A 25,963-nucleotide genomic window follows, 5' to 3' on the forward strand; every position below is an offset into this window, starting at 1 on the left:
TGGAGTAAACCTACTCAGTTCTGGTCATCAGCCACACAAATGTTGTGATGTAGCAACAATGAATAGCTATAAGATGGAGGGAATGAACCTTACGTTCTACAGTCTGGAACCTCATTGTGGAAAATGAATGGTTAAATGGTATTTTGAATATAGAAATGAAATCACTACAGAATAAAACATAAGATCCCAGCATCTGATGTTGTGCACTCTGCTAGATGCAGGGTAAGAACATGCACAAAATCTGAACTGCTGGAAACATTGGTCAGATGGAATCTGTGAATAGAGAAACATTAGTTTTGACAAAGGGAATATTTCAGGGAAAAACTGGGAACCATTGTGATAATTATTTAGTTTAGTTTAGAGATACAGCTCGGAAACAGACGCTACGGCCCACTGGGTCCGCGTGACCAGTGGTCCCCGCACATTAACACTATCCTACACACACTAAGGACAATATACATTTATAACAAGCCAATTAGCCTACAAACCTGTATGTCTTTGGAGTGTGGGAGGAAACCGAAGATCTCGGAGAAAACCCATGCAGGTCACAGGAAGAACATACAAACTCCATACAGACAGCGCCCGTAGTCAGGATCGAACCCGGGTCCCTGGTGCAGTAAGGCAGCACCTCTACCACTGTGTCACCGTGCTGCCCTTAATCTGTTGATGAAGCATCCAGCCCATCATGTTCATAATGGCTTTCAACCAGCAGAGATATTCCTTTTGTTCCATTCATACTTCCCCGTCTTTTTGCAACTTACACCAACTTGTTTTCTCACTATCCCAGTCTTGACGTAAGGTCTTTGACCCAAAATGATTATTCTGTTTCACGTTTCATTGACGATGCAAATGGCAGATTGCGGCAACCAATTTTTGCTTGTTAAACAACAACAAGCCTGGACATGATATGAGGAAAAGTCCAGTTGGGGGGCACTTTGGAAACCAAGTTAATGTTACATTCACTCCACCTAACATATGCCATCAACAGTGTGTTGTGCCTCAAATTACTTACCTGCCTCTTCAAAAAAAATGTTTGTGGAAAAAATGGTCAAATTTAGAGTTGAATAAACCAATTCTGGTGAGTCCACCCTCTCCTCAGGCAGTGCTTCCCACACAATAATCACACATTTATTAAAATATAGTTTCTGTAGTGTGTATTTGATTTCATTCCCCTGCAAATGTTGGCCATCATTTCTAGTTTAAACAAGGTATAACAGGCTTCACAACATGTGTTTCCTCGGCACTGTGGATATCAAACCACTTCTAGTAAAGTATTTGAGATGCTACATTAATCTCACCTGTTCACCACAAGGAATCCCAACAGCCAATTCCAACCACTGTGTGTGGCCTTTCACATCTAGACCTTAATATAGATAACAAAAAGCAAGGATCCCAGCATTGATCCATGTGGTTACCGCTAGTTCTACAGATGCGCCGTGGAAAGCATTTGATCAAGATGCATCACAGCATGGTTTGGGAACAGCTCCATCCAAGACCGCAAGAAATTCCAGAGAATTGTGGACGCAGCCTAGACTATCACACAAACCACATCCCTTCTATTGACTCCATTTATACCTCACACTGCCTCGGCAAGGCCAGCAGCACAATCAAGGGTGAGTCACACCCTGGCCACTCCCTCTTCTCCCCTCACCTATCAAGCACGAGGTATAGAAGTGTGAAAATGCACACCTCCAGATTCAGTTTATATAGTCTAAGCTGACTTCATTATACTGCTTGACATTTCCTATAATGTTATAACTTAGTTAGCAAAGTATTTATGGGCATCAAAGTTTTTGGCTTCAAAAACCTGTTCTTTGATTAATTGTTGAATGTTTTGGTTGATGTGTTCCTGAGTTCACAAGCTCCCAATTTGTTTCAGCTTGAAGGTGGTGAAACCTACCACATAGGCCTACGGTTTGCACCAGTCCTGAATACTGGGGAGGAGGAAATCCTGGTTTTCATTAATGATCAGGCAGAAAACAATGAAGAAACTTATTGTGTGAAAGTAACATACCAATAAAATCATACTTGAATGCCAGATGCACCGGAGTGTGTGAAGTCACTTCATTTTAAGAAAGATACAACCCTCCGCCATCAACCTGTGGAAGGATCGTCACTGCTGAAGCTCATGTGCACATGCCAGTCTGTCAATTAAATCCCTTGGACAAGATTTGACTGCTGCACCAGCAGGAAAGCTTTCAGTTCCATTTTAAACTGCAACAAAGTGACTGCTACTTGTCAGGCTGGTACTCTGCTTCATACTGCATCAAATGATTGCCAAATCATGGGATTGTATCACTCGATTCACACTTTGCTCTCTCAATCCAAACTGTTTTGTTGCCAAAATGTAATTCTTGCCTCTAATGTGGTACTGGTTGTAGATAATAGAAGAGGTCCAAGCATCACTCATAAATATAATTGCTTGCTTTAGTTTCCATAACATGGTTCCTCTCTGTCGGCTGAAAGCCTTATCTTTATTTTCATTAACTCAAAGTCCTCCTGCTCCAACAGACTTCTCGCCAATCTTCCAAGCTGCATCCTGGACAATCTCCAATTCATCGAGTGTGCAGCTGCCCAACTCTTTTGCAATGTCCCATTCACTCAGCAGTGCTTTTCTTCAACAGCCATTGGCAATAGTTCAAATCAAATGAAAATTACAATTTTGGTTATCCTTTTAAAATCTCTCCATGAATTATAGTAATTGACCTTTTCAATATTATGGCCTTATGACCCACATGATGTACTGTTAACTTTCACGTGTGTCCTTATGTGACATTATTTCCAGCTAGAATGTTTTAAATATTAGAGTCTTCATCTTCTTTTGTGCAAAGCTTCCTAACTACTTGCATCTTCTCTATCTGTTTTTAAAATCCTTTTGGAATATTCTGTTGGGTAACTCTTCTGTTTCTTCTTCCTGATCTGTATAGTCGTTTGCGGGCATTAGACTGTGTTAAATATACTGGACAGATACAACTACTACTTCCTTGTCAACGTGCAGCAACTGACCAAACAAGAACCAGGAAATCCTACTGGCAGAATGTACTTGATCAACACTTTTCCTACTCTCCTTAAAGTCAAGGAGGGTTCTTGCAAATAATTCATGCCCTCCCCCAGCCTCTAATCCACACAGAGCGCTCCTCTCCTCATCCCTTCAAGCCCCCGCACAAAGTCTTCCTACTAATCCTCACTCCTCCCCACCTGATGTGCTCCTCATCACCCTCTCCCCATCCCTTGCACAGTGTGTAGCTGCTGGTTCTCTCACCAAAACAATCTTCTGCTGGTCCTTAACCCAGTCTCTCCCCCACCCCCAACACAATGCTCTCTGCTTGACCTCTTCCCCTCACCCACATAGTTCTCCTCCTGATCCCGTTGCCACTGCACGCTACACCCAATGCTCCTACCAGTCCTCTAACTTCTCACTGAGTGTGCCTGCAGGTATAGCCTTGCATGCAATACTCTGAGAGCCTCTTTGTTTATCTGTATTCTGATACCACAGACTTTGGCACTGAGTATGATAATAAAGATTTTCATTTTATCTCCTTCAAACACTTCTGGTAGAGTGGCACCAGAGAAATAAGATCTATGGAATTCAACTACATGATAGTTGAAAGTTAGCTGATGTTATCAAGGGAACATCAGAACTTGTAACAAGGTCTGTGTGGAGGTGCTGCTGAAGCAACGACAGCTCAAAGGATTTGGGACCTTGAAGTGTATAATCCTTTGTAAAAACCTACTGACATGTTCATTCTGGTTTTATAATGTAAACATACAGATGTTGTTTTCCATACTGATGGAAAGAAAATAATCTGCAGGGCTCTGGGAATGTGGCAGGGGAGTGGGACTGGGGGCGTGGCTAATGTATTGAGTTAGCACAAACCTAATGTGCCAAAGGTCCTCCTTCCATGTTGCGACGTTCCCGTGATTCTGTGTGATCAGGCATGTCTGTGCCCAAATGCAACATTTGCTCTGACAGTGTTTGTATTGACAGACGGTATCATATCTTATAAGTAGTGTCCGCAGATGTGCTTGGTGTCCTCAATGACAGACAGTCTCCGTGTTGTTAGGTAGCAAGCAGTCACAGCATTAACAGGCAGAGTCCTCGCGGGCAATCATTCCCTACATTGACAGGTTTCATACTTATTTAACCGGCAATCTCCAAATTGGCAGGCAGTGCCTACGGTGATGGGTAGTCTTTGCGTTAATAGGTAGTGCCCACAGTGACAGACTGTATCCACTGACTGATGATGTCTTGACTGGCACACTGACAAGTATTGTTCACGTTGATAAATGGTGCACATACTGCAAGGTGATGTCCACATTGACAGGGTGGCCCCACATTGACAGCACCACCAGCATTAACAGGCATCACCTGAACTGACATGCAATTGATTAGAAGTTGACTTCAAAGTATATAATGTTTATAAAAAATATATTTTTGTGTGGAGAAAAATATTCAAGATCTTAAACTATTATTTTTAACATTTAGCCTGTGTTTGTTTTCTGAAAGGTCCAATCATTTCAGTTCTGACATGCTGCCGGCATAAGTGTAAAATTGGAAATACTGTGGCAGCTTGTTGACTGTGAAACCCCATCCAGCCAGTTTGCCCCTTTTTGTCATGAATAATCCACAAAACATATTTTTTAAAGGAAGAATATACTAGTCTACTACAAACAACTGGGTTATGTGCAGATTTTTACAATGTCATTTGTACTAATGTATTCCTTTTTATAGTTCCAGATTTTGTTATTGAGTAACACTATAAAGAGAATGTTTTACAATTTAAAAAAATAAAATCAATCTGGTTTATTAGTCTGTGTCTTTTTCTAGGAAGGAAAGAGATAAAATAATTGATCTGGAACATGTAAGTAAGATTGATACTGGTTTTAATCCAGAACAATGGAATCCTGTGAACAATATGTTTAAGCAATTCTTTATTTATGTGTATCTTGCTGAGAAATACTAGAAGCTATCGAAGATAGACACAAAATGCTGGAGTAACTCAGCGGGTCGGGCAGCATCTCTGGAGAAAAGGAATAGGTGACATTTCGGGTCGAGACCCTTCTTTAGACAGAGAGTCAGGGGAGTTGAAACTAGAGGTTTCCCTATTCTTTTTCTCCAGAGATGCTGCTTAATCGTTTTCTCCAGAGATGCTGCTTGACCCGCTGAATTACTCCAGCATTTTGAGACTATCTTTGGTGTTAAAGTAGCATCTGCAATTCCTTCGTACCCTAGTTGCTGCTAATTGGTGAAACCACGCAAGGAGGCCCGGGGGAACATCATGAAGCGTTGTACTGTGCAGGAAGGTCGGGGCAGATGAGAGGGCCCACGAGTATACCGAGCAGCAGTGGTGTAGCAGTAGAGCTGCTGCCTTACAGTGCCAGAGGTCCGCGTTCGATCATGGCTACGGGTGCTGTCTGTATGGAGTTTGTACGATCTCCCCGTGACCTGCGTGGGTTTTCTCCAGGAACACGGGATCCTGATCTCCAGGATCTTAGGTTTCCTCTCACACTCTAAAGATGTGCAGATTTGTAGATTAAATGGCTTGGTGTGAATGTAAATTGTCCCCAGTGTGTGTAGGATAGTGTTAGTGTGCGGGTATCGCTGGTCGGTGTGGACTCGGCGGGTCGAAGGGCCTGTTTCCGTGCTGTATCTATGAAACTAAAAACTAAAACCTCTGTGTTCTCGACACTCACATTCTTAACTCAACATGCGTAGCTGTTCCTATCTTTTCTCGTGCAGGAATATGGTTTGAGATGCTGCATTTAACATCAATTTGAATGCCACCCTGGTGGGTTGGAATTTGGCAATTGATGGCTACTGTCCATTTTTATTTCTGTAAACCATTTCATATCTTAAGGTGTACACATCATTCTTCTTACATAATGTTCTTCAGTTTGAATTCTTTATTAAGTAGACAGAGAATTGCCGTTTAATTTTAATTTTAGAAGAATTCTTACAGATTTGTTCTTGAAATTTTTATTTTGATGAGATCAATAATTCATTCAACTTTTGGTATTCACACAAACATGTTGAGAAGGATCTGCTTGGTCCTTATCCGGAGTCTATGTGCGACCAGATCCAAACCAAAAATGTTAACTTTGGAAGATGAAGTTACCACCAACAATTAGGTATGTTGCAAAGCCTACCTGAAGCGTCTTTGAAAATCTGCCGTTGCGGGTGTGCGCGATTTTGGCGCCGTTTAGAGGGGGCGGGTTTAAAACGCGATTTTCTCTAGGCTGTTCAAATCGAAGATGTTCAGCCTAGTTAATTATTAACGAAACATCGCTGGAAGACCCCGTCGCAAAAGCTATTATTAGGTTTAAAGGCCTTGAATAATAGTTATAGTAGTTTAAAAATCAATCTCTAAACCCGCGACCGCCAGCAACCGCAGGGTCTCATAAAGCAAACCACAGAAGGTATGCTGTATATTTTTACATTAAAAAGGGCTTCTAAAGATCCCTTTATACAAAATTTAATATTGCGAGTAGCTCATTTTGGGCCCATTATATCGCGCAGTATTTTTCTGGGCATTTGGGGCACAAATCTACCGCAATGTGAACGTTCTAAACCAGCGCGTTCCACAGGATCCCACTAGAAAGCTGATTTAAATGGGCATTTATTTACAGCAATTGAACACTGAATTCCTTCCATTTGGTCTATAAATTAATGTAAATGAGATTTAAAAATCATGTTTTATTGTGAATTATTTGTGAATATTATTTGGACATTTAGGCTATTTAAAAATGTTAATAATTTATTAAGAAATGGATAGATGTTTAGATCTAGTAATTGAAGTCTGAAATTAGCTACAATTAGGTAACTAACTAATTATATGCTTTAATTTCAGGTCATCCAAGTAAGATTATTTTATATTTGTTTCAGAATGCTTCAATCTATGATAACTGAAAATTTCATTCAGTTCTCTTAATTTTTAAGAAAGTTATGGGCTTTTGACTGTTCACGATCACAACTTTTTTGTTATGTCCATAGAAAATCAATAGGGAACAAGATGCTCATTTCCGAGTATGAAAATGGCCATAACTTTTTAAATACTTGAGATATGAAAGTGAATTAGGTGTCAAATTAAACTTATTTTTATGCTTTATCTGATGGGATAAATTGCAGACTTGATTTTTAAAATCTCAAAATTTTGTAACATTGCTACAACAATTCACTCATTTTTGCTTAATTTGTTGGCTGTTACTCTTCATTGTCCTCTTTCTGGACAAAGCCACCAGATCTGAGGCCTTCTGTGTAAAACCTGTTCAAGTTGAATCATAATCATACTTTATTAGCCAAGTAGGTTTTGCAACATACGAGGAATTTGATTTGCCATACAATCATATTATTAAAAAGCAACAAAACACACAAAATACATTTTAACATGAACATCCACCACAGTGATTCCTCCACATTCATCATTGTGATGGAAGGCGAAAAAAAAGTTCAATCTCTTTCCTTTGTTCTCCCGTGGTCGGGGACCTCAAGTCTTCCGTTGACGGGACGATCTTGGTTCCCGTAGCCCGCGGTCAGGCCCTCCGCATTAGGGCGATCAAACTCCTGCATCGGGGGCATGTCAGCTCCCAACGCCGGGCGATCGACCCCAGGTCGGGGCTGGTTGAACCTTCTGCGACTTTGGAGCTTTCCGACTCGGTCTCTAACCGAGACTGCAAGCTCCTCGATGGTGAAATCCGCAGGCCGTGGTTGGAGCATCGATCCTAGGCAAGGGATTTGCCCCGATGGTAAATCCACATCCCCGCGGTGGGGCTCAAAGTCAGTCCCGAGCAAGCCCACCAGCTCCATGATGTTAGACTGCAGAGCGACCAGAGATACAATCCGGAAAACAATCACATCTCTGGCAAGGTAAGAGATTGAAAAAACGTTTCCCCCGAACCCCTCCCCCACCCACATAAAACAAGCCAGAGAACATTAACACAAACTATTAAAACACACTAAAAATAACAAAAAAAGATGAAAAGACCGACTGACAGTTGGCGAGGTTGCCATCGTGCAGCGCCCCCTGGTGGTAGAGCGACAATGAACAACACTTTAAGCTGAATAGCAAAATGTGTATTAAGTGAAGCAGCTGGATTTCTCTCAATTGCTCACCTTTATTCACTTTGGTGTTATGCTTGATGCATAGTTTCTCAGACCAGCCTGAACAGAGCAAGGACCTGGAATGCTTGGGCTGGAAAAAGGCAGGAACTGAATCCAAAAGTTATCAACTGGAGGTAGTTGACTCAAGTTTAAAAACAAACAATTGAAAACATTTTGGAAAGAGTTGGAATGAATACATCTTTTAAATAGCTTGCCCTGACACAATAGGACCAATAGTTTCCTATAGTGCCTTCATAGATGCCAATATAGATACCAATTTTTATCTGATAATGTAATTGGTGAAAAGCCATTATTATGATGCCATTCATATCACATTACTTGTTAAATGCAACAGTGCACCAATTCAAAATGGTCCACATAGAATGATTTTATCTTTATAAAAAACGACACTATGTGTAATTATTGAGATGTCTACACACAAGATTTATCGGGAACATTTTACCCATCATTCTCCATCTTAAATGAACCATGAAGTTGCACTTCCCTTTGCGTGTTTTGAAACATTTGTACGGTCCAGCTCAGTGCTAGGAAATATATATCGATACCATTTATTGTTTGTTAAAGATATTTGCACGCTGGTCAAGATGGTAGCCTATTCTTAATGGAGAATCTGCAACAAGTGTGTACAACATGCAAAACACATACCACACTAATGACATTTAAAAAATCATTTTCCGCTGCCCTTTCTCAAGGGGAGCAGAAATACTCTTTATTTTGCATAAAGCACGAAACTGAAGTGAATATAGGTGAACAATTGTACAGCCTTCCAGATGGTATATTATAAGAGAGCACTGCACTTTCCTCTCCACATGGTGAATTATGTTAATGCACGGGTCTGAAAATTCAGTCATACAAGAAAGCTGGCCTTGTCAAATTGGTCCTGTTCGTGTGACCTGCTTTGATTTGTTATCGTGCCATTAGTAAGAGATTTGCAAGGACTTGCGTGGTCAGGTGGTGCAATAGCATTGAAAGCTCATTAAGCTCAAATATTCTTTGGAGTCTTGTCACTTCTGTGTTTATTAATTTGTACAATTCCTTTTGTTTGTCTGCCTTGACTTTTGGCTTCCCTGCATTTGAACAGAATAGGAAAATTATACGCAAGTCCCGATCTTCCAATCTACCCCATTGTGGACCCCGCACTTTTTTTTATCTACACTTCCTCTGTACCCATCACACTATATTCTGCACACTGTTTATTTTATTTTTGAACTACATGTTGCAAAATTAGATGACAGATCTCTGAATCTAGTAGACAAATCATTGTTTGAATCCATCCTCATTTTGGTAATTAAAAAATATACTAAAGTGCTGGAGTAGCTCAGCGGACCAGGTAGCATTTCTGGTGAACAGTGATAGGTGACGATTTGGGAAACATCACTTATCCATGTTCTTCAGGGATGCTTCCTGAACTGCTGAGTTACTCCAGCATTTGTGTCTTCTTTTTGTAAGCCAGCTTGTTCCTTGTGAGTCCTCATTTTGGGGATATTTAGCAATGGCAGAATAATTTCTTGCACAGAGGCATCGGAGGCAATGTTAGATAAGCACAAGGAGAGAGAAAGAAAAAAAAGAGCTGATTATGAGGGAGATGAAATGAAGAGGCCTGGGACTCATGGTGAGCATGAGTAAGGCATTTTTGAGCTGAGTGACCAATACCTATGCCCCATGTACTACACAATAAGGCGTGAAGTACAGTCAATAACAGATGTCGACAAAGGAATTTTCATCCTTTTGAATGAAAATATTTCACAAGCAGAAAGACTGATATTATTACTCATAGATGATGCACTGCAGGAAAGCGATGGAATGGAAGATTGAGAGTGTTATAGAGAAGGGGAAATTAATGTCTGACAATAAATCAGTAGGAATTATGGATTGAACCTCAACCTCCCTGGAATAGATGGATGAATATTGATTTAGCTGGCGTATTCGGTGAATGAAATATCAGAGACCAAGTTTTTTAATTCATACTTATAATTTATCTCTCTGAGATACTTTTCGAGGAAAATGTACTTTTTGCTCCTGGATTGCCATTTCATTTCTGTGTGTGTTGATACCAAATCTGTTGTTAGTAATTGACTGGATTCCTGCTGAAATTTTTGTGAGTAGGTTGGCAATATTAACATTTAGATGAAATAACAACAGTCCAGCTGATTTTGTTTTTGACCACTTCAAGTGCCCGTCTATATATTTAGAATTATCAGAGTGAAATTAAGCAATAAAGAGTTTGTAGTCAGTGGGTGGGTGGTTACTAAACCTGTTGTATGTACGTTATTTCACTAGGATACTACATTGGGGGCTAATGTGAAATTTCACATCTACTCCTCGTAGAGTCAAAGTTATAGTTGTACAGCATGGAAAGAGGCCCTTCAGCCCAACTTGACCACACCAGCCATTATGTCCCATCTACACTAGTCCAACCCGCCTGCATTTGACCCATATCCCTCTAGACCTGTCCTATCTATGTATCTGTCCAGCTGTTTCTTAAACGCTGCGATAGTTCCAACTTCAACCACCTCCTCCGACAGCTCGTTCCATACACCCATCACCCTATGTGAAAAAAAGTCACCCCTCATGTTCCTATTAAATCTTTTCCCCCCTCACCTTAAACTTATGTTCTCTGCCTCTCGATTCCCTACTCTGGGCAAGAGACTCCGTGCATCAGCAAGAGACTCTGTGCATCTTTGAAGAACTGCAGAAAACGAGCAAGGCTTTAGACTTTCCACCTGGGATTGAATAATAACATTATTTTGAGAGAGAGAACAAGATAATATGAAGAAGAGTCCCGACCCAAAACATCACATATTCCATGTTCTCCAGGGATGGTGCCTCACTCACTGAATTACTTCAGTACTTTGTGGTTTTTTTTCTTCTGTAAACCAGCATCTGCAATTCCTTGTTTCTGCAGGATAACATGCTTGTTTTGTTGTATCTACAGTATCTTTGGCATAAACCAGCATATGCAGTTCCTTCTTACACACCTCTAGTGAGCAATCTGTGGAGAAGATATTCAAGAAAAAAAATGTTTTAGGAATATACTAAGAAGCCATATTTGTTTCTTATTCTCTGATTTTGTGCACATTTTGTCCAATAATATTCTTTTTAATATTGCTCTTCCTTTTCATATATGTATTTTATCTGATAAATTCCAAACATAAAAGGGATCTTTCATAGAGCAATTGTTATTTTCGGACTAAACTTGCTATATTGGCTAAATAATTTCAAACAAATGTTTGCCCTTTTCTGAATGTTGTTATTCACTTTTGATTTTAAGAACTCTCTATTTAAAATCACTTTCATCATATCATCTGACAACTCTATACTCTCAGCGAGTCTCAGATTCTTGTTTTGGTATTTAGTTTGCTTAGTACAGATTATTGGATAATTTTTATAAACCATTTTAGATAAAGGTAAATAAAATTTTAGGAGCTGTCATATCAATAAAAGGTTTATTAACATTTGGTAAAATTTATAGCTCCCCACTCTTTAGCACAGATCGAATTATCTTCAATCAAACTAATGGAAAATTGTAAAAGCTAATTTCAGGGCTATTTATTTTGCTCTATGGACATAAAATATAGATTGCAAAATATGTGAACCATTTTTATGTTTGAAGTGTTTATAAGTGTTGATTATCTGTGATATATCCAATATTTCTGACTTCAATAGTCCTTCCTGCTTATGAAGATAAGAGCAGCCATGCATTTATAATGATATAATATCATCCATCGAGATAGAAAAAATATATTTTCTTATCGTAATATTATGATCAGAATGCCATGAATAAAAACTGAAATCTTAGAAAACTGAAAGATTTCCTGGATGGGGTTTGTAATCTAAACTTCCAGCCCCACGGCTACAACTTGTGTCAAGAATGCAACTATTATCGTAGCAATTACATTGGACAACTCTTTTGCTTCAATTCTTTCTAAAATCAGTTGTTTTTAAGGTGCATTTTCTACCCCTATTCTTGCTTCTAAAATCTATTACTACGCTGAACTTCACATTCTTTTGCCTACAATCTTTCAAAGCTTGTGGACTCCTTGTTTTGCTGGAGCATGTGATTTATGATACTGTTCAATCTAATTCCTGGGTTCAGAATATTTATAAGTCTGCGATAAATCGAAGCCAAGCCAGCCCAACCTCCTGTGCCCAGTGCCATGCAGCCTGAGATATTTACAGCACCTTCATGAAATTCCTTGCAATAAGCTGGGAGTATTCTATTTCTCTGCTGCAGAATGATGAACTCCACCGACCATAAATAACAAGGGCAGTATCTCTTTGGAGTTCAAGCACAATTTTTGACTTGAGAAACTTGTTTGTTGGACCACGTGCCTTCAAAGTTGGCTCTATCAGGCGAAGGCTGGTTAAATAACCTTCTACTTTTGCCAGTGGGGCTAGTGTTGTAACCAATTTGCTTGAGGAAGAGTTTGTCAAATTCCATCTAGACTTTGTGTGGGAAGGAACTGCAGATGCTGGTTTACACTGAAGATCAGTGGCGGACTGGCCAGGGTGTCAGATTGCCCAATGGCAAGTGGGCCCCTGATGAAGTGGGCCCCCTTTGTCTCCTGGCAAACAATATTTTTAGACCCAGTCCGCTACTGCTGAAGATTGACATAAAATGCTGAAGTAACTCAGTGGGACAGGCAGAATCTCTGGAGAGAAGGAATGAGTGATGTTTTGGGTCGAGATCTGAAGAAGGGTCTCGACCCGAAATGTCACCCATTTCTTCTTGCCCGAGATGCTGCCCTGTCCTGCAGAGGAATTTCAGCAGCTCGTTATTATCTTCCATCTAGAATTTGGCAGGATCACCAAGTGTTTCTGATTGACATTGTGGCCATTACTCTCATGTAGGAAGTTCAAAAGATTTGAACATGTATAACTATAGAGAAAAAAAGGCCATTTAGTTTGAATATTTTTTTATTGGATCCATACTGTTCAATAAAATGATATTTAAAACAATCGGTAATGGCACGGTGGCGCAGCGGTAGAGTTGCTGCCTTATAGCTCCAGAGACCCGGGTACGATCCTGATTACGGTGTGATGGATGTACGGAATTGTCCGTTCACCCCGTGACCACGTGGGTTTTCCCCGGGTGCTGCAGTTTCTACCCGCACTCCAAAGTCGTACAGGTTTGTAGGTCAATTGGCTTCGGTATAAAATTGTAAATTGTCCCTAGTGTGAGTTTTATAATGCTAGTGTATGGGGATCGCGAGTCGACGTGGCCTCTGTGGGCCGAAGGGCCTGTTTCTGCGCTGTATCTCTAAACTAAACTAAAAATCCCATTTCCCAGAAGTCATTCCTCAGCCATCTAGACAAGAGTATGTTATCCTTGCCATGTTTAAACGCGATAAGGAGAGTTAACACCTACCACTGATAAACAATATGAAAGTTGCAAGAGTGTATCCAGGTCTGCCATTCTTGAGTCTAAAGCAGTGTCACAGAGCATGCCTGTCTACTCAACAGTAACAATTTCAATCAGTTCAAAACTCACATGCACAGCATTATCAAACTAATCGTTCACCTTTCCCTCTTATTGGTGTTTTCACATAGTAATTTTCTGAATTGTAATTTACATTAGCAATCACACTGCCATAATTGTTGCAATTATGTAAAGCATGATATTATCGTTAGTAAAGTCAAACTGAATATTCATCAAGCTTAAACAGCATGCACTATACCTGCATCAGGTGATTAAACAGGCCTAATGTTGAAAATGTATGATCAGTGCAGATTACTAAATTCAAATTGAATGTTGCTCCACTTTATTCTTCCTATTTATTATTCCTATATTCACAGTTGTTGATTTTCATAAAGTAAAGCCCCATCTAATAATTCTAGGTCATACAACGTGGAAACAGGTCCTTCTGCCCAACTTGCCCACACCGATTAACATGTCCTTCTACACTAGTCCCACCTGCCTGCATTTGGTCCATATCTTCTAAACCTGTCCTATCCCGTCTAAATGTTTCTTTTTTTTTTTTTTTTAATATTTTATTTTATTAGAAGTAAGTACAGTCATATGGCACCAAAGTGCCTAATATATATTTTCATAATACATTTTATGTACAACTTCTTTTTTTTTTTTTTATTACACTGAAAAAAGATTAGAATAAGAAAAAGAAGTTAGATAGTAAAGGATAGAAAGATGTGAAATATATAGTGTGTGAAAAAAGAAAACGAGTAAATGAAGAAAGTTGAGAGATAGAATAGAGAAAAGAAAAGAAAAGAAAAAAAGAAAAGGAGATCATTATTTATAGTCTTGACCAACCCTCGTCCAGTCCTGAAACAGTTATTTTTTACAATTGTGTTGCACCATATGATTCCAAAAAAACGACGAATGGAGACCAACTCGTTATGAATTGGTCTGATTTATCCATTAGGAGGAATCGCATTTCCTCAAGATGAGCGGTGTCCAACATACTTGCAATCCACATTTTAAGCGTTGGTATTGATGTACCCTTCCAAAATTTAAGAATTAATTTTTTTGCTATTAGGAATAGATTTTGAGATGTATTCAATTTATTCCCATCTTCCATTACGCCAAATATAATCATTTCAGTATTAGGTTCCATTCTTGTCTTGAATAATTTTGTAAATATTTCAAAAATATCATTCCAAAATCTATAAAGTTTTATGCAGGAAACTAAGGAGTGTGTTATAGTTGCCTTTTGGGCTAGACATTTATCACAAGTGGCGGATATATTTGGATAAAATTTGTTCAATCTTGTTTTTGAATAATATAATCTATGTACAATTTTAAATTGAATTAGATTATGTCTTACATTAATTGAACATTTGTGAATATATATCAGGTATTTTTCCCATTTAACCTTCGTAATTTTTATCATTAGTTCCCGTTCCCACTCTTCTCTAAGTACCTCTGTCGATGGTAGGTCTATATTTAGAATACTATTATATAAATATTTGTTTCTTAAACGTTGCAATATTACCTGCCTCAACTATCTTCTCCAGCAGCTTGTTCCATACACCTACCACCCTTTGTGTGAAAATGTTACCCCTCGGGTTTCTATTAAATCTTTCACCTCTCACCTTAAACCTATGACCTCTGGTTCTCGATTCCCCTACTCTGGGCAAGAGACTCTGTGCATCTACCCAATCTATTCCTTTCGTGATTTTGTACACCTCCGTTAGATCAGGTTGACAAAGTGAAATTCAACACACATTCCTCTACAAAGCATAAAGTGCTGGAGTAACTCAGCAGGCAACATTAGTGGAGGGATTTTCTGTCCAATAACCCCCACAATTAAAATGTGGATTATGGAAATGTCGGAGACCTTACATTTGGAAAGAACTAGACTTGTCTTAATGGACAAACAAGAACTTTTTGTCAGAATATGGTCTCCATTTATTGACTATTTGAAGGGTAGAATGGTTCGGCACAAAGAACTGACTGAAGCTCGAACTCAGAATGAGATGAAAAGTTATATCTCCAAAGTTGTATTATTAGTAAATTATTCCATTCTTCTTTATCATACTTTTTTTTTCTCTCCTTATTATTTTCTATCCATAAAAAAAATAGAAGCAGTCATTAAATAACTGATAATATTAGTAATGTATGACTGATATACATGAAATGTTCTTATTATGTACTTGCTTCTAATAAAAAAAAATATTTTTTAAACATCTGTGGAGGGAATGGACAGGTGACATTTCAGGTCAGGACCCTTTGCCTATCCATTCCCTCCAAAGATAATGCCTGACACCTAGTTAGACAAGAGTTACTCTAACACCTTGTGTTTCCCTCAAGATTGCAGCACCTGCAGTTCTTTGTGTCTTCACAAATTTCTGTATAAACTGGTCATTTTTGTTTGCTGAAATATCATGCTCTTTGAGTCACCTACAATGACTACTGTTGTAAAATGATGTAACAGGTGTAGTTTAGAGAGAGTTTAGAGACACAGTATGGAAACAGGTCCATGTCAACCATCAATCACCTATTCACACTAATTCCATGTTATCCCACTTTCTCTTCCATGCCCTACACATTAGAAGCAGTTTACAGAGGCCAATTAACCATGCGTCTTTGGGATTTGAGAGGGAACCGGAGTACCCGGAGGAAACCCACGTGGGCACAGAGAGAATGTGCAAATCTCCACACAGACAGCAGCCGAGGTCAGGAATGAACCCTGCTAGAGGACCCTTAAACTAATTCCATTGCTCTACTCTCTAACTTCACAGCTACCCATTCTCCAAATAAATGGACAGGAAAGCTCGGAATTGTCTTCCATTTCTCTGGATGGGCGATGGTTAAGGACGAAACCAATAGATATTAACTAAAGTTATAAAGTTGCCTTGAGGAAGGGGAAGGGGAAGGGGAGTCAGTTTACCCCAAGACAGAAGGGGGAGGAGTTGTACAGTTTGATAGCTGCAGGGAAGATGGATCTCCTGTGCCATTCAGTGCTGCATCTTGGTGGAACCAGTCTGTTGCTGAAGGTGCTCCTCAGGTTGATCAGCGAGTCATGGAGGGGGTGAGCTGTATTGTCCAAGATGCTCCGCAGTTTGAGCAGCATTCTAACATTCTAATTGATTTTAACATGATCAGGATGAAGTGAAATAAATGGTACCGGTGTGTTGTTGAGGATGATCTTCTGGCATTAGAACTTTAAGACTAACCAGCCAACGCACAAAACGTAAATCAATAAGACAAAGCACATGAAGAACTATCTAACTTGGCTGTATGGCCACCCGTCGCTGAGGGGAATGATGCACAGTGCTTTGTAAATGTACAATAACCAAGTAATGGTAATCTATAACAGTTCGAATGCAATTGAAAGTCTCAACCAAGATATAGTGGGTAATGTTGCAGAATATGTTATCTCAGTCAACAATTTGTGAACAATATGGCGGACAATAATCTGAGTGTGATCATCCGGTAATCACCATGTACCTGGCAACTAATTAACCCCCCCCCCCCTCCCCTTCCCGCTCCCTCCCTCCCCTCCCCCGTGCTTCTTCAGTGGTGAATAAGGCAAAGACTATCAAGAGAGATGCAACGGTACACAAAATTGCTGGGGAAACTCAGCGGGTGCAGCAGCATCTATGGAGCGAAGGAAATAGGCGACGTTTCGGGCCGAAACCCTTCTTCAGACTGATGGGGGGTGGGGGAGAAAGAAGGAAAAGGGGAGGAGGAGGAGGAGCCCGAGGGCGGGCGGATGGGAGGGTGGGAGATGCAAGATGTTTTCATGGAGAGGACAGGTTTGGAGGGATATGGACCAAATGCAGGTAGGTGGGACTGGTGTAGCTGGGACATGTTGGCCGGTGTGGGCAGGTTGAGCCAAGGGGGCCTGTTTCCAAACTGTATCACTCTATGACTCTAATCCCTGTCAAAGAATTTTAAGTGCAGGTAGAATACAATCACAATGTAGTATTAGAGGAATTTCACTTATTTCAAATATTGTTTATAATGGTCGCATAATGCAGTTCAACAAAGTTTAACATTGCTGCTTAACATCACTTAGATAAATTAATATTCACAGAAGCAATCTAATCAATATCCATAAAACATTTAACTACTTTAAACCTACTTTTTGACATCTAATATTTCTCAGCCAGATTTTTAATATGACGTTGATTCATAGGACTAGTGATAAAAAGAGACTTACATCTCTGGTAGGGAAGTTGCAGAAGATTCTGAGACCAGAGACAGGGTTTATGTTCTCTTGGGAAGGCAGGGACTGATCAGGAGGAGTCCGTATGGTTTTGTGCAGGGGAGATCATGTCTCACATTTCTGATTAGGATTTGGAGGATTTTTGATCTTTGCATATTTCTGATCACCCAGTCAAAGGAAGGATGTCATTAACGATAATGTTTTATTATTATAGTTTAATGTTTTATGTGTCATTCCTAACTGTCATGTATGTCATGTTGTCACCAAGGTGGAGCACCAAGGCAAATTCCTTTTAGGTGAATACTTGGCCATTAAATGTATTCATTCATTTAAGCCAAGCAACGATTCTTCCCCAGTCTGGTTCACCGCCTCAGGGCTCTTTATGGATTTTTCAAATGTTTTTTAGAAATAAAATATGGAAGATGTTCGAGAAGCTCAGCAGGAGAGGCAACATTGTGGAAATAGGAATAGAAATAACAGGCACGAACCTTGAAGTCTGTTTGTTCATTTGTGATCCTCACATTTAGTTAATTCTCAGATCTATCCTTTTAAGTCCATGTGACTTCCCCGCTATCTTCTCCTCACCTTTCTTTCCAGGTAATCTGTTCAATATCTCTCTTTTTCATGCTGCCATGTATTCTGGTTATGCAGCCATCAATCCTTACAGCTTCAGTGAAATTGATGGCTCTCTGCTGGATCACCTCACAACAATACATATATCAAGAATCATTGATGTCCAAACACAAGTTCTTTTGGGACACCACTGGTCATATGTTTCCATTTCAATCCGTTATCCCTATTCTCCATCTTACAATGCTCAACTAATTTTCAATACACATCAATAATTTGTTTTCAATTTCATGAGCTTTATTTTTAGACAACAGTCTTAGGATTTGATAATTGGAGTGGGATGTGGTTCAAACAAAATATGAATCATATCAGCCAGTAATTGTCAATATTATTATAGAGCTCAATTATTCATTTTTGTGCCATGAAAGTATGTATAACATTTTAACACAGCAGTCCATCAGGATGGGGATTAGCTGAATTTGTAAGTTCTCAAACAAATAATTGTCAGTAAAATGGAATTGTTAGTGGTGAAGAGTATACAAAATGCAACAGTGATGAAGATAATTACATCCTTGCAAAGAGAGAAAGCTAATTATGTTAATTTAGGATAAGGCAGTTAAACCTTTCAATGCACAGACCAGAAACTGGGAATATGTGGAAACAAAGAACTGCCGATGCTGGTTTATAGACACAAAGTACTGGAGTAACTCAGCAGGTCAGGCAGCATCTCAAGATGAAAAGGATGGTGACGTTTTGGGTTGGGACCCTTCAGGGAAGAGGTCTGAAGAAGGGTCCAAATCCCAAACGTCACCTATCCTTTTTCTCCATAGATGCTGCCTGACCCGCTGAGTTACTTTTGTGTCTATCGCTGGGAATAAATAATTGGACATAATTAACATTTGACTATCAATGACTGGTATTTAAAAAATAAACAAAGAGAACAGATTTTTACAAATTAATTGGCATCAGAAACAAAGGCCAGCAATAAAGTGTGTTGGAAGCAACTGCAGATTACACTGAAGATAAACACAAAATGCTGGAGTATCTCAGCGGGTCAGGCAACATCTCTGGAGAAAAGGAATAGGTGACATTTCAGGTCGAGACCCTTCTTCAGACTGACTCTGAAGAAGGGTCTCGACCCGAAAAGTCATCTATTCTTTTTCTCCAAGTAATCAAGGGTGTCAGGGTATAGAAAAATGACCCAAATTTAAATACTCTATATCTAAATGCATGTCATAGCCACAAGATGGATCAATTAACAGTACAGATAGTTGTAAATGGGCTTTCCTCAATTGCAACTCTGGAAACATGGCTGCAGGGTGACAAAAGCAGAGACATAAATATTCCCGGTTATTTGACATTCAGGAGAGTCTGGGAAAAAGAGAAAGGAGGCAGGGTAAGGATGATGTTAGTGTAGGAGTTAGGAACATTTTGGCTCAGCGGATTATAGTACAGAATGAGAATTGGTTTGGGTGAAACTATGAAACAGCAGGGGCAATGGTGCAATGCTAGTACTGCTGCATTACAGTGCCAGAGAATCAGGCTCGATCCTGACTATGGGTGCTGTATGCATGGATCTTGTACATTCTCCCTATAGCCATGTGGGTTTTCTCCAGGTGCTCCGGTTTCATCCCACATTCCAAAGACAAAGAAGGTTAATTGGCTTCTGCAAATTGTCCCTAGTGTCTAGGATAGAACTAGTGTATGGGTAATTGCTGGTTGGTGCGTACTCCATGGCTGAAGGAGTTTTCACCCTAAACTCAACTGAACTAAGCAAATAGGGAAATAGATCGGGTAGATGCAGAGAGTCTCTTGCCTAGACTAGGTGAATCGAGGACCAGAGGACATGCAGTAGATTTAAGGTGAAGGGGAAAAGATTTAATAGGATTCTGCGGGGTAACTTTTTCACACAAAGGGTGGTGGGTGTAAGGAACAAGCTGCCAGAGGAGGTAGTTGAGGCTGGGACTATCCCAATGCTTAAGAAACAGTTAGACAGGTAAATGGATAGGACATGTTTGGAGGGATAAGGACCAAACGCAGGCAGGTGGTTCTAGTATAGCTGGTACATGCTGGCTGGTGTGGGCAAATTGGGCCAAAGGGCCTGTTTCCACACTGTGTCACTCTATGACTAAGCAGAAGACAGAAACCATTGGTCACCAGTTTCTCACCAAGTCTCGTGTGTCTGCAACTATTGTTCAATACACAATTACTTGGAAATGACGTGTCTGTTATTGAAGTGCATATACTTGACTCTTCATAATAAACCACATTGGATTTACTTATGATAGCTGGAGTGACTCAGCGGGTCAGGCAGCATCTCTGGAGAAAAGGGATGTGTGACTCAGCGGGTCGAGACCCTTCTTCTGACTGAGAGGGGAAAGGAAAACAAGAGACATAGACGGTGATATAGAAAAGGAACAAATGAATGAATAATCAGTTGAATTTTCAGAGATATAGAACTAAAGAACAAATCTACATCATTCTATATCGTCCATATCCCTCATTTCCCTTTCCCCTGACGTTCAGTTTGAAGAAGGGTCTCAACCTAAAATGTCAAATATTATTTCTCTCCAGAGATGCTGCCTGTCCCGCTGAGTTACTCCGGCTTTTTGTGTCTATCTTCGGTTTAAACCAGCATCTGCAGTTCCTTCTTACACACTAGGTTCATACATTGGTCGGTGAACTTCTGGAAATAGAAACATAGAAAATAGGTGCAGGAGTAGGCCATTCGGCCTTTCAAGCCAGCACCGCCATTCAATATGATCATTATTGATCATCCAAAATCAGTATCCCGTTCCTGCTTTCTCCCCATATCTCTTGATTCTGTTAGCCCTAAGAGCTATATCTAACTCTCTCTTGAAAACATCCAGTGAATTGGCCTCCGCTGCCTTCTGTGGCAGAGAGTTCCACGGATTCACAACACTCTGGGTGAAAAAGTTTTGCCTCATCTCAGTCCTAAATGGCCTACCCCTTATTCTCAAACTGTGACCCCTGGTTCTGGACTCCCCCAACATCGGGAATATTTTTTCGGCATCTACCCTGTCCAATCCCATAAGAATTCTATTTGTATCTATAAGATCCCTTCTCACCCTTCTAACCTCCAGTGAATATAAGCCCAGTCGATCCATTCTTTCATCATTTGTCAGTCCGGCCATCCTGGGAATTAACCAGGTGAACCTACGCTGCACTCCCTCAATAGCAAGAATGTCCTTCCTCAAATTAGAAGAACAAAACTGCACACAATACACCAGGTGTGGTCTCACCAGGGCCCTGTATAACTGCAGTAGGACCTCCTTGCTCCTATACTCAAATCCTCACACTATGAAGGCCAACATGCCATTTGCTTTCTTCACCCAAATAGAGCTGTAGAACCATACTCCAGTGAGCAATGTTAGACACAGAAAGCTGCAGGAACTCAGCGGTTCCTTCCTACACGCTGGATTTGCTTATGATGTTTGAGCTGACTGACACTTCAAAAGAATAAACATGATTCCCAGCTCAAAGGCCAAACTGCTGCTGCCAGCAAGTCATAGGTGGCAGTGTTGCCTCGGTAGAAGAGATGAGACATGTTTCTGCTTCGTTATTCCTAACAACATCAGAGCACTTTATCAGCTGGCTCCAACATTCTGTCTGCATAGTTGTTTCTGAAGGCTTGTCATTCCCTGAAACATCTTTTGTTGTCTGTTTCAGTTAGGGGATTGACTAAGTAACGGAGAGAGGAAGCAGTCAAGATATGACCACACGATAAGAAGATATCCCACGCTTACAACCTGAGTGTTGAAATCATATTTTTGTGGTGTAATCAGAATCCGGAATCTATTTCATATATTTTTAATCAAAATAAACTTTATTCAAGTTAAACATATGTACAATCCAGGAGCCGTGCAAAAAATTTGCCCGACATTCTCGGAGGCTATACACAAATTACACAATTTTACCCCACACTCTTGCCACTCATATGGCCCCCTGGTGTGAACAGTACAGATTCAGATGGCTTACGGCCCTGTCCCACTTACGTGTACTTGGCACGCAAATTATGCGACCTCGTCGTTGCGTTGAGGCGCATGGGCATCGCGTGGTCGCGCGGGGCCGGTCCCACTGAGAAGCGTGGAGGGGTATGTAGTTGTGCGCGAGATCGTGCGGCGCTCTGAAATTTTGTAGCGAATGAAATCTTCGCGCGCCAACGGCCTGTCGCGTAACTGACGGCCAAAGTGGGACAGGCCCAAGACCCTGGCGCGACGCAACGTCTCACCTCCAACAGCAGCAGAAGCAGGCAAACGATCGCCGAACTCGGCCTGGGGCTCACAGCCGTTGCGGTCCGGATCCGCCCCCACTTCTACTCCCAGAGCGGGACCAAGAGAATTGAAGATAGACACAAAATGCAAGAGTAACTCAGCGGGACTGGCAGCATCACTGGAGAGAAGGAACAGATGGCGTTTCGGGTCAAGACCCTTCTTTCAGTCTGTACGGTCGAATGAAGTTGCGCGCGACCTTCGCAGGACCGCGCCTCAATGCGACCACGAGGTCGCGTAATTAGCGTGCCAAGGACACGTAAGTGGGACAGGGGCTTAAATCCTTGCCTCGAAAAAGAAAATGCGTTTCACCTCCTCAGGACATCCCAAGGCACCTTACAGCCAATAAAGCACTTTTGGTGTTTAGTCACAGCTGAACTATGACTTTTAGATCATGATCCTAATGCAGCAGCACAGATGCAGAGTTTTTGGCCGCAACAAATAGACGAGAAGTGATGTCGAAGCCACTACATCTTCCTTCCATTTCACGCCGTGTCCCACATTGCAAATGCATCACGGCTCCTGCTGTTACACCCTGACACGCATCCACACACCCAAACACCCACCCACCCACCCACACGCACAGCCATACATCCACAGTTAAGGATGGCACAGTGATGCAGCAGTAGCGTTGCTGCTGTACAGCGCCAGAGATCCGCGTTCGATCCTGACTACGGGTGCTGTCTGTACAGAGTTTATATGTTCTCCCCCTAGGACCGCGTGGTTTTCTCTGGGTGCTCCGCTTTCCTCCCACAGCTCTGTATGTTGATTGGCTTCGGCAACATTTTTAGTCATCCCTAGTGTGTAGGATAGAGCCAGTGTATGGGTTGATCGCAGGTAGGCGTGGACTCTGTGGGCCAAAGGGCCTGTTTCTGCTCTGTATCTCTAGAGTCTAGAGTCTAAACCTTTTTTGGTTGGTTATTATGTTATCTATTGAGCGCAGCGTTTACCTCCTTCTTATTCTGCTGCCAGTAAGACTTTAATTGTTCCATTGTACAAATCAAATACTCCTGAAATGCCCAAGGATGATGTGTTGGACGGGAAGGTGGCGTGAAATGTGAGGTCCAGTGGGTCTGCAGGATATGGAGGGGTTGTGGGTGAGGGCAGCATCGTTCATAATGAGGGGGAAGGTGTAGGAAGGAGCTGCAGAAGCTGCTTTACGCCGGTGATGAGGGGAAACCTCATTTCCCGAGGAACGAGGATACCTCCACCTGAAGAAGGGTCTCAACCCGAAATGCCTCCTATTTTTCTCCAGAGATGCTGCCTGACCCGTTGAATTACTCCAGCATTTTGTGTCTATCCCCTGCTTTATGTTGAGTTAGCAGGGATTCCCCTGAGTATCGGCAAGAATTTGATGGGCTGAATGGCTGAATCCTTCTGTGGTGAAAGGAGAAGGGCGGGCAGGGTGGTGCAGCGATAGAGTTGCTGCCTTACAGCAAATGCAACGCCGGAGACCCGGGTTCGATTCTGACTACGGGCGCTGCCTGTACGGAGTTTGTACGTTCTCCCCGTGATCTGCGTGGGTTTTCTGCGAGATCTTCCATTTCCTCCCACACTCCAAAGACGTACAGGTTTTTAGGTTAATTGGCTTGGTAAATGTAAAAAAAATGTCCCTAGTGGGATGGTGTTAACGTGCAGGGATCGCTGGTCGGCGCGGACACCTGTTTCCGCGCTGTATCTCTAAAACTAAATACTAAACTGGAACATAGGGAAGATGTTAGTCTTCAAGTCACCAGGAAGAGCCAATAGATCTCTTTTTCTTTCTGCAGATGCTGTTTTTATTTATTTTATGCCTGGCTCCACTCTGAAGACATCTCCTCCTCTCCTCCCCCTCCTCCAGTCACCCGACAGGTTCACAGTTTAATGCGCACACAGAATAGATTAGCTGCTCATTATGCAGAATTAATTACTTCACATGACAGGGTGAGAAACTGTCCCTTCAGCTTGAAAGCTTTTGTGCTGCTATTTTTACCATCCCTGCAAGAACAGTCTCTAATAATCAGATACTGATTTCACGGCCACTGATTAATCCATGCAGTGATTCATAGTCACTTTAATCCATTTAATTTTGCCCTTTGAACTCATCTCTTTGATTATTGCGTCTTAGAACAAATCTGTCCTACTTTCAAAAGTCCAATTTTTGTGTTGTTTCTTGTAAGGGTAGTTCTCTCAAATATGTAAAGATAAATGTATTTCCCTCCATGCCTGGGCCTGTGCTGATGCTGGGAAACAATCAGTGGCTCCAAAATCACTTTAAAGCTACCTCTCTCAACATATCTACATGGTAATTGTAGAATAAATACACTAGTGAGTATAAAGATAAATGGGGTGGAAGTTGAAAGAGTGCATGAAAATAAATTTCTTGGGGCTATAATTGACGATAAAATAAACTGGAAATCACATATTAAACATGTAAAATTAAAATTGTCAAAAAGTATCTCTGTATTATACAAAGCCAAGCAAGCTCTGGATTACAAATCACTCCGTATTCTTTATTGTTCATTAATTTTACCCTACTTAAATTATTGTGCAGAAGTCTGGGGTAATAACTATAAAAATTCGATACACTCATTAACCATGATGCAAAAAAGAGCAATTCGTATTATCCATAATGCTAAGTATCTGGGTCATACGAATCCATTATTTTTAGTCAAAATTATTAAAATTAGAAGATTTGGTTACATTCAAAACAGCTCAGATAATGTTTAGGGCCAAAAATAAAAATTTACCTGGAAACATTCAAAAATTATTTAACGAGCGTGTGGGGGGTTACAATTTAAGAGAAATATTTAACTTTAAGAAACAAAAAGTCCGTACGACTAGAAAAACCTTTTGTATTTCGGTTTATGGAGTAGGAGTGTGGAATAAATTGAACGGGGAATTAAAGCAATGCACAAACATGAATCATTTTAAAATGATATATAAAAAAATAATTCTCAAGGGGTACAGGGATGGAGGGGATGGTTGACAAGTGGGGGTTGATGTTTATCTATTGCTTTACTATTGTTTACTTATATTTGGGTACTTCAGATATGAAGTTTGTATGTACATAATAGTTGTATGTATATATATGTCTGTAGGTATTATGGGAAATTGCCTAGGGTAGTATTATTATTAGTAATTAATTGATTTTTAAATATGGTAGAAGTGTTGGGGAAAAGGGGTGAGATTTAATAAGTTATTCTTCTTCTCACTCCTTTTCGAGCTTGTACAGATACAGAGTTGGACATTGGAACTTTGATTTTGTTCTTCTCATTGCTTTGTAAATATTGATTGTAATGTCCAATTGTTTGATAATTTCGATTTTGTTACTATTAATGTCTTTAATGTCTTTACTTGTTCGGAATAAATAA

The 25,963-nt window shown here is 40.6% G+C and overlaps 1 protein-coding gene across 3 annotated transcripts in view; it reads left to right on the plus strand.

Annotated features, from left to right (window-relative positions):
• Positions 1–4,422, plus strand: part of nphp4 (nephrocystin 4) — a 204,821-nt gene extending 200,399 nt beyond the window's left edge. For all 3 annotated transcript variants that reach the window (XM_033048072.1, XM_033048073.1, XM_033048074.1), the window contains one exon: positions 1,880–4,422. In XM_033048072.1, the coding sequence (XP_032903963.1) occupies positions 1,880–2,020 (141 nt within the window). In that variant the 3' untranslated portion in view covers positions 2,021–4,422. The remainder of the gene's footprint in view (positions 1–1,879) is intronic.
• The last annotated feature ends 21,541 nt before the right edge of the window (positions 4,423–25,963 follow it).

This window comes from Amblyraja radiata, chromosome 31 (genome assembly GCF_010909765.2).
Source record: "Amblyraja radiata isolate CabotCenter1 chromosome 31, sAmbRad1.1.pri, whole genome shotgun sequence".
NCBI classification, from domain to species: domain Eukaryota; kingdom Metazoa; phylum Chordata; class Chondrichthyes; order Rajiformes; family Rajidae; genus Amblyraja; species Amblyraja radiata.